General features: G+C 44.0%; 1 protein-coding gene across 1 annotated transcript; it reads right to left on the reverse strand.

Annotated features, from left to right (window-relative positions):
• Nucleotides 1–867: 867 nt before the first annotated feature.
• LOC113010141 (leukocyte cell-derived chemotaxin 1) lies at nucleotides 868–8,818 on the reverse strand. The gene is made up of 7 exons (XM_026149031.2): nucleotides 8,374–8,818; nucleotides 7,744–7,884; nucleotides 6,504–6,644; nucleotides 5,794–5,907; nucleotides 2,801–2,951; nucleotides 2,305–2,420; nucleotides 868–1,641 (listed from the first exon to the last, which is right to left on the reverse strand). The coding sequence occupies exons 1-7, from the start codon at nucleotides 8,443–8,445 to the stop codon at nucleotides 1,420–1,422; spliced, it is 957 nt and encodes a 318-aa protein (XP_026004816.2). The 5' UTR covers nucleotides 8,446–8,818; the 3' UTR covers nucleotides 868–1,419.
• Between the last annotated feature and the right edge of the window lie 496 nt (nucleotides 8,819–9,314).

Genomic DNA, 9,314 nt, shown 5'->3' on the forward strand with positions numbered 1-9,314 from the left:
ACAAAAACGGCAATACATTACAACAGGGATCCGTGCTCTGTGATTATGTGCTGGGAGCGATGAAATGTGGTATTACTGATATGAGCTCAGGCAGTTGAGATACGGTTGACAGCTTGAGGATATGGTTTATGTATTGCGGGTTTCGATTGGTATCGAGTGGAGGAGCTCAGAGCTGCAGGTGAGGATGCGGCCCTGAGGTGGAGCGGTGATTTACAGAGGGGAGATGTGAGGGGAGCGGGCGCCTCCCCTGTCCTCCTATTGCATATATGCGGCAGCCGAAACTGTGAGGGGGCGTCCTGCCGAGGCAAGAGAGCATTAATATGGATCAGCCTCCTAACCACATCATCAAGCCTCTCACACTGAGTTAAGTGTTAAATTCATCACACATCGTTTCATCTCTCGTGACGATCAAACGCCCATTTGTGACTCTGGATGGAACTCTTAGCTTTGTAACACTTTTTTACACACTCACACTAACACACTCCTTCGCTATCCCTGACACACACACAAATACACCGCCCCCATCCTTACCCCCTACCCCCGCCCGAGGCAGCTCCGTGACATCAAAAGGAGCTAAGCGCTTTGCATCGTGGGTAAGATCTGGGAGCGTGACGGCTACAGAGTCTTTAGTCTCATTAAAGAGTTCTAGAGCTGCAACTCTCACATTAAAGAACTCTGGAAACTTCTTTCTGCTCATCCCTTTGGAGCAGCTGCCAGACGTGACACTTCTCAAAACTGTTTTTGAGCGGAAAAGAGAAGAGAGGGTGATCCCGAGTAAACTCGCCGATGTGAACGCCGTGTATTTACAAACGGGCTACAAAGTCATTTGGTCAATTAGAGAAGGAAAAGAGAAGGATGCCTTTAATGTTTACTTAAAAAAAAAAAAGTTTATTCAGTGATATTGCACTTCGAGATCACTTCTTCAATGCTTTACATGGAGATGAAAGTTTCTGAGACGATACGTGCAGTACATTGTTTTAATGAGAGCTTCTCATGAAGGCGAAAGAGAGATAAAGGGTTGGAAAACATGCGTTTAAGATGCAAGTTAAGACTGCTATTATTGGCTGAAGGCACATTTATTTACAGAAAGCAAAAAATGAATGAAAAAGGCTGCTTATCAGCGCTAAAAATACAAGCTCACCTTGCTTTTCCTAAATGTGGGTAGTTTTACATGCTTCCTTTTTATGTGGTGTAGAGCTGCACATCATAAGCTGTGTGATCTTGGTGGAAATCAAGTGTGTGTGTGTGTGTGAGGTCATGACTGCCCTAGATTCTTTACCATGCATTGATAATGTGTGGTCACAGCAACCTGCTGAGGATGAGAAGCCACCATCTTCCTTTTCTAAACTTTATCCTTCTCCTATCTCTCCTCCCCCATCCCTCCTGCACTCTACCATCTCTCACGTGGGGGGGGGAGGCTCACACCAGACCCAGGATGCGTGCCACCCACCAGTTGCAGGGCATGATAACTCGGCAGGCCACCCTGCAGCCCCTGTAGTGGTAGGGCCATGGGTGGAAGCCTTGGAGAGGCTCGCAGATCCTCTGACAGTGGGTGTAGCCGCGGCGGCACTCTCTGCAGCACACGCCCTCGTGGTCCAGCCTGGGGTCGATGTTCATGTCCTGCTCGCCCTCGAGGCCTCTCTGAGAGGAGGGAGAAGAGAGGAGAGCGGTCAGAGTGAGGCGTTCTTCGGCAGGGCGGCAAAAGCTTGTTTTAAACCAATTAAAAATGGATTTCCGACAGGCTGTGATGGGGGAGGAGGGGATGTTGTCACATGTGGGTTTTTGTTGTCAAATATTTTCTTTTTTCAGAAACGGCGCTTGCTGTTTACCCCGTTCTGTGGTTGTCAGGAGTGGGTTTGGTGGGGTTTGGGTGGAGGATTAGAGAAAAAAGAAAGTGGGGCCTGTAATGAAGGGGTGAGGATGCATGTGTGTATGCATGGGACTCTGTGTGTGCTTAGCAGGGGCAAAGGGGCTGCTGAAGAGGAGGAGGTGGTGGGATGTTGTGGAATTATTCATACAGCCTCAATGCTGAAAGGAATGCTTTGGACAGCCACACACAGAAAACCGCACGCACAGACTACACGCCCACGCATACACTCAGATTTGCAGTGACAATCCGGGCCCCTCCACCGTGACCCCGGCATCTGCTGCCGCTCGCGCAGCTGTGAGAATCCCTCGCTGGGAAAAGCCGTCTCAGGTAGGCCTCAGATCTGATCGGACAGCTGCGACGCCGCGGCCCAACGTAAACACAAGAGAAGAAGAAAAAGAGGAACCGTGTGAGTCACGTTTGTGTGTGTGACTCACTTGATAGGGGTTCTCAGGGTTGAACTCCGCTTCCACGTTCTCCTCCACCTCCTGACCTGCGGCTCCGGCTGCCTGGCGGCGCTGACGGGGGGCAGCCCTCCTCTTCCTCTGGCCGCCTGCACACATCACACTCTCAGTATCTGACAGCAGACCAAATCTAGGAGCAGAATGGCACTAATGTGGCACACAGCCGTTTCTCAGTCCGCAGCTGAAGCAGAAGGAAAATTGTGTTTTGAGAACTTTTGACCTCTCAGCACGCTAAGAATTCTACACTCAGCAGCTCAGAAACTTCAAAAGGATTTCTGCCTTTCTTTCTTTATAGCCTGTTTTTCTCTCTCTCTCTCTCTGTAGCTTAAACAGCTGCGATGTTAAATGAGAATGCTTGAGACTGTTTGACCCATATTCTCTTTGTTTTTTGTAAAAACAAGAAAAAATGACTGTTTTCTTGTCTTTTTAAAAAAAAATATCCATACTACTGAAAAATCTGTTTGCTTACTACTCGAGAAGGTGGGACGGAGCCAGAAGATTGGCAGGTCGCCGCACAAGTCCTTGATCTTGTTGCTGAGGAAACCAGAGTCCGAGAGGGGTGTTTCAGCTGCTACCCAGATCAAATCATCGTCGAACTTGGCCGGGATCACTTCATCCTCCTTTTGTGGGTGGGAAAAGCAGATGAGACTGATATGCAAGTAAAAATCTTTCAAAACACACACACACGGCTGCCAAAGGTGTAACATCACACTTCTTGTATCTTGTTATGCTTTAAACAGTCCACACTCTCTGCATCCTGCCCAAGTCTAATCTGAATTAATGCTGCGCTGTTAGTGCTTTTATGTGAACATAAAACAGAGTAGTAAAAAGGGAGCCCTTGAGGCTTTAGTGTACACATTTCCCTTTTGCGCTGACGTCTCGCTGTACACACAGTGTCAGAACTCATCAGCTTCTGAAGAGAAGAGACTGGATGTCCTAAATTTGCAGGTTTCTGCAGATCAACTAATGAGGTTTGCAGAGGAGACACTGAATAAACATACATACTCTGTATCCACAGCCTGCCAGGTGAGGCACGGGTGAGGGTGGGGTGGAGGCGGCTCTGTGGGGATGAATTTGCCCAGAGGCGTTTGTTCCTGAGGGCTGCGCTACACAAGCCACAGACATGTTTATGGACTGTTATCCTCCAACCTTTTAGAAGCGCTGCTCTGTGTGTGTGTGTGTGTGTGTGTGTGTGTGTGTGTGTGTGTGTGTGTGTGTGTGTGTGTGTGTGTGTGTGTGTTTTCTCTCTCAGCTCAAATGATTTGCTGGAGGGACAAATAAAAGCGGGGGTCCTTCTTCACTGTTCGACTGACTGATAAGAGTTTATCTGACCCACTCTCTCTCTCTCTGGAAGGAGATGTGTGTGTGTGTGTGTGTGTGTGTGTGTGTGTGTGTGTGTGTGTGTGTGCTTATCTAACCCATATTTGCCATCACTCTAAATTATAGCAAATGACCAGCCCACGGCAACCATTATAACAACATCTCCATGTCTCCAAATGCATGCACACAAACACGCACACACACACACATACACAACGTCCAAATAATCATTTATGAGGCAAAGAGAGGCAATAACGCAAACGCGCACAAAAGCGCAAACGTGAAATAAATGATCGTTTATGAGGCAGATAGAGGCAATAAGAGCAGCCCTGCGTGATAATTAATTGTGTTTGTGCACGCCAGTGTGCACGTGCACAGGCGAGCGTGTATGAGCCGCGTGCTCACGAGAGCGATTTGGTTGATGTGGATTTATGTGGATGTGAGGCTTATGCAGAACTAAATGATTTTAATTATCAGACAGCCTCAATTGAACAATCACAAGCTGTGGCACTGGTGATTACAATCCTCATATTGAGTGAAGACCTGCTGGGTTTATTTCTAAATCTTAATAGAGTCCAAGTTATATGATGGGAAGCCACACACAAAAGTCGCATATGTGGCTTGGAGAGCGCTTCACGATTTTAGCATCAGATCAAATGAACACAGCGTGCTAAACAGAGATACTTTATGAGAGCTTTTTATAGTGTAACTGGTGACATCAGTAATAATCTTTGCTTTGCCTGAGTTGAACTGATTCAAAGCAGGCTGAGTGAGAAGGCAGTTAAAGCGCTTGAGAATAAAGTGTTGTATGAGTATGTGTGAAAAGGGAAATGTTGCTTGTAGTAAAAAGTGCTTTGAGTAATTCGAAATATTGCTTTAGCATATTATCCCGTAAAATGTTTCTTATTTTAGCTGTCATGTTTTAAGTAAGTAAAAATAATGCAGATCATTTCAAGAACCAAAGGGGCAAATTTGTTTGCTCCTGTCTGATAAAACAGTGTGCTGACTGTAAGTCTGCTCGAGCAGTGCTACTTTAAGTTAAATGCTAAAACGCTTGACACAGTAAAGTTTTGCAACTTTAATATTAGTAGCGTTAGCTTAACATTTTCCCCATCTATCATTTACTAATTAGTGTACTGTTTTGTATGCTAATTACTTTCCTATAACTAAGCAATGCTATTAATTTAACAACATTTTTACACAAATGTTGGTTACACTGAAATTCAGACTCAGTGACGGTGTTTTTTGGAGAAGTGAGCAAAAAAGCTATAACTGCTGACCCTGTGGGAGACCTCAGGATTGCTGCTGTATTTTGTGGTTGCTCATATAACAGAGGAGCTCTCAAATTTACAAGGAGCAAAGAAAGCCCTTGTAATGTTTACACTAGCTTTCACTGCTTTGGCTTTTTGCTCAGTTGACTGTAACAGCTGATTCAAATATTTCTCCATACCTGTCCACTAGCTTGCCTGCTAACTGGCTAAGCTACACACCACAGCATGATGTATCTGTGATTAAACTAGACATATTGTTTTATCACAAACTAGCATGATATGTCACAACTGTGATGGCTCAAGGATGAAGTGAGAGCAACACAATATGTTGTGTTGTTGTTTATATATGCAGTTTTTGTTTGGTTGGTTTTTTGTCAATGATTCGGGCTAATTTTATGATATTTCAGATTATATCGAACACCCTTTAGATATGGGTCAAGACCACTCTTTGAGAACTTGAAACCTCACCCATCTCATGGCATGATTTAAAATTTGCAACAGCTGGTACTCCAAAGAAAAACTTGGAGATTACTGAAGGTCATAAAGGTGTGGCCATAATTTCATGGGAAAACTGGAGTTGCAATACAGTAGCATGGACCAATGTGATGGACCAGCACACGACACTGCCTCACTATTTGAATGAAGGAAAAGAGAGGAGTTTTTGTTTGTAAAGGAAAAATAATTCACTCTAAATTATTATTTGAAAAAAAAAAAAAAAGCCCAAAGAAGCAAGTCCAAAGTGACCGCTGACATCTGGAAAATATGGAGGCATAACTAAACACAAATTCTTGAGCGTTTCAGTTAAATGTAGGCCTGTACTGAGAAAAAAAGTGCTGTTGGTAACAAAACATACAGCATAAAATCAACCCACCAGCTCAAACGTCATCGATTCCTTGTTCAGAGCCTCCACGTCTGGTAGATGAGCTTTCACCTGTGTCTTGATGTAACACTTCTCTCCTGCTGAAAACCGGATCCCTGTGATTCCCTGGATAAAGAATTTGAAAAACCAGGGAATGGGGGACACAAATTAAAAGATGTACACTACACCTCACTTAACTTCTGGGGACATTAACCTATTTCCCCCCTTGACAGTCTGAAGGTTTCCATCACAAACATATCACAAATAAAATCTGTCAGGTTTTGATTGAATTTAGGGCAGTCATAAATGTGAGCACTCTCTCAGATTGAGAAAATACAATCACAGGGGACACTGTGATTAAAAAGGTCAAAATTTTAATACATAAAAGGCTAAAACTGCTGCTTCACTAGTCTGATTGGCCTGGTTGGGGCACTTTAATTAAAGGTCAAAAACCACCAGTCTGAACGTAATGAAAATTGGAGGGACAGTGCATCTCGACACTGATTGCCCCTGAGGGGATAACTCGCCTGCTTGTTCTTAATTTCTGCTCCGTGATAATGAGCTGATGGCTTCGACCAGTCTGATCGACTTTTCCTCTGATGCTTTAAACAGCCTCCTGATACACATTAATAAATATATATATATATATATATATATATATATATATATATATTTATATTTATATATATTTATTTCATCTGGTTACGTTGACCTGAACTCACAATCTCGAAGTCATGGACCTCCACGGCCTCGTCTGCTCCGCTGCCGGTGCTGAATCTCTCCATGTTATTGGCAGTGTCGATCTCCATTGAACCTTCTTCCACTTTGCCATTGATGCTCATGCTGTAGTGGACATTGTAGACCTACACACACACACACAAGCTTTTCTGACTGGCATGTAAGGTATGAAAGTCCTGAGACTCACCCCACCCCAGGCATTCGCTCTTTCACTCTCCCTCCATCTCTAATCTTACCCTGTGACTTCTCCTCGCACATACCACCTCATTTTTTTCCTTCTCAAATGCTCATCAGAAGAATAGTACCCTCACAGCTCCCCAGTAATGTAATTACCCGCCTACAGAGCCTCTCCATCATGCGTTAATAACATTTTCTAACTTCTTACTGGGAGAAAAACACACTCAGAAAGCAAAATTTGGCCTCTCATTTCTTACACCTCTTGCCCCTGGAGCATCAGCTGGACCCTGAAAACTCTCCCACAACCCCACCCCTCATTCCAACCCAGCCAAGGGTCCTCTATATACACCACCCACACACACACAGGCACACAACGCCTCCATTCACCAAGCTCTGCCTCAGACTGTACCATGAAATGGGAGTGTTTCATTTACATTTTTACTGTTTGCCTACACTGCAAAAATAACCCATCTTGAAGAAGTGCTTTAGTCTGCAGAGACTTTTTAAAATTTAAACAAGTTTAAAAAGAAGAAGGAGAAGGAGAAAAAACTACCAGTGATGACTACGTTTCACTTGTTCCTAATTTCAAACAGCTTGTTTCAACAATGTCTTCAGTTAAGGGATGTTAGTTTTATAGAGTGTGGGAGCTGTTTTTTTTCTTTGGTAGCAGGGACTAAATGGGTGTTTGGTGGCTGTGCATGGATAAAAGAGGGAATGGTCTTTGGAGCCTGTGCTGCACCCAGTCCCTAGTAATATATAAATTTCTGATGAATACCTAAATAGATCTTGGAATATGCAAATAAAAAAAAGTAGATTCTGAGCTGGAATGCTCCATATATTCACTTGCATGTTAACTACATTTGAAAAATAACTTTTAGGTAGTTTAAGATCATATTTTCATACAGTTTAAAAGTTGATATGATATGATATATATATATATATATATATATATATATATATATATATATATATATATATATATATATATATATATATATATATATAACAGCTGTTATATATATAACAGCAGTGAAGTATCACTCTTACATGGCTTTCATTGTTGTTCCAGAAGTAGAAGGCTCCGATGGCTCCCAGCAGAAGCAGGAGGGCTCCGGTTATGAGCACCGCGACCCCGGCCTTCAGTAGGCGGCCGGTGGCAGCGGGTTTGACCGCCAAGGCGGAGTATGCCTAAGGTGAAAAAACAAGCAACCCTCTAAAAATGAGAGCATGGTACAACAGCACAGCTAACTCTTGATAACACAGCGTTACGGCTATGCAGCAGTTATGGGATTCAAAGTTATCTATCCAGCTTTTGGTCTTGAACACACACACACATGTCTGGTTTGCTATGTTTGTGGGGACATCCCATTGACATAATGCTTTCCCTAGCTGCTTGCCCTAATCCTAACCATTAAAAATGAATGCCTAACCCTAACCCTAAACCTAAACATAACCTAATCGTAACCCTGACACTTAAACCACATTTTGAGTGTGAAAAATGCCTTCAACCCCATGTAAACCTGGATTTTCGTCCCCACCACAGCTGTTGGTCCCCACCAGTATAATAGATTTCAGATTTTGGTCCCCACCAACATAGTAAGAACCCGTACACACACAAACACACGTAAGACAGCCTGCATCATGGAGCAGAGTGGCGGACTGGACTGTACAACTCACCGGAGGCATGAACTGATGTAGGTCCTCTGGTCCCGCCAAGGCAATCGGTACTTTCTCTGAGTTCTCAGCCATGACTGAAGCCAAACACCTGAGGAGACCCCAGTCCACTCTCTCTCTCTCTCCTCTCTCTCTCAGGGGAGGGGGAGGATAGACACTCCTCAGTCACGCAGGCACTCTTTTCTGTTGCTGTCGTGCTGAAGGTTTCCTGACTTTACAGATAAAACTAAAACTTCCAGCTGATGACCATCACATGCAGTAACCTCTTATGAGCCAGTTGTTTTATACCTTCTGTCAAAAAAAATAAAAAATTAATGATCCCCCCCCCCCCTCTTTGAAGTTCGTATAGGCTGCTCATGCAATTTGCATGAGTTTGATATGACTTTGTGACAACCTCAGACCGTGAAATCTATTCGGCAGGACGAGGGAAGCATAGGGTTGTCTCCCCGTATCACCGTACCCTCCTCCCTCTCGCTGCTTTTCAAAGCTCTACAGACTGTTTCGGGGTCAAAGGTGACTCTGGCGGAATGTCGCATGGATTTTTTTTTTCTTTCCCACCCTGGAGACGGTGTATTTACATGGCACTGTGCAAAGGCAGCAGCTTGTTGGACAGATTCCCACCGCATTTTCCCCTGTCTGCGTCCAGGGCTGTGGTTGCTGTTATTAAAAAAAGGAAAAAAAAAAAAAAGCCCGAATCCATGAATGATAATGATGGGATTACGTAAGGGGCGCACGGTGCTCATTTGGCAGATCGACAAAAAACATCGTGACAGGATAACAGGAAAGCTTTCCCCCACAAGGACTTCATGTACTTTGACAAAAAAAGAAAAGAAAGGAAAAAGCACAGGTGCTCTTGGATTCCTGTGTGCACCGTCAAACTTATTCTTAGGCTCCTCTGATGTATGGAAGCTCAGAAGACAAACAGCAGACGCGCTTTTACGCGT

Source organism: Astatotilapia calliptera, chromosome 18 (assembly GCF_964374335.1).
Source record: "Astatotilapia calliptera chromosome 18, fAstCal68.1, whole genome shotgun sequence".
NCBI classification, from domain to species: Eukaryota; Metazoa; Chordata; class Actinopteri; order Cichliformes; family Cichlidae; genus Astatotilapia; species Astatotilapia calliptera.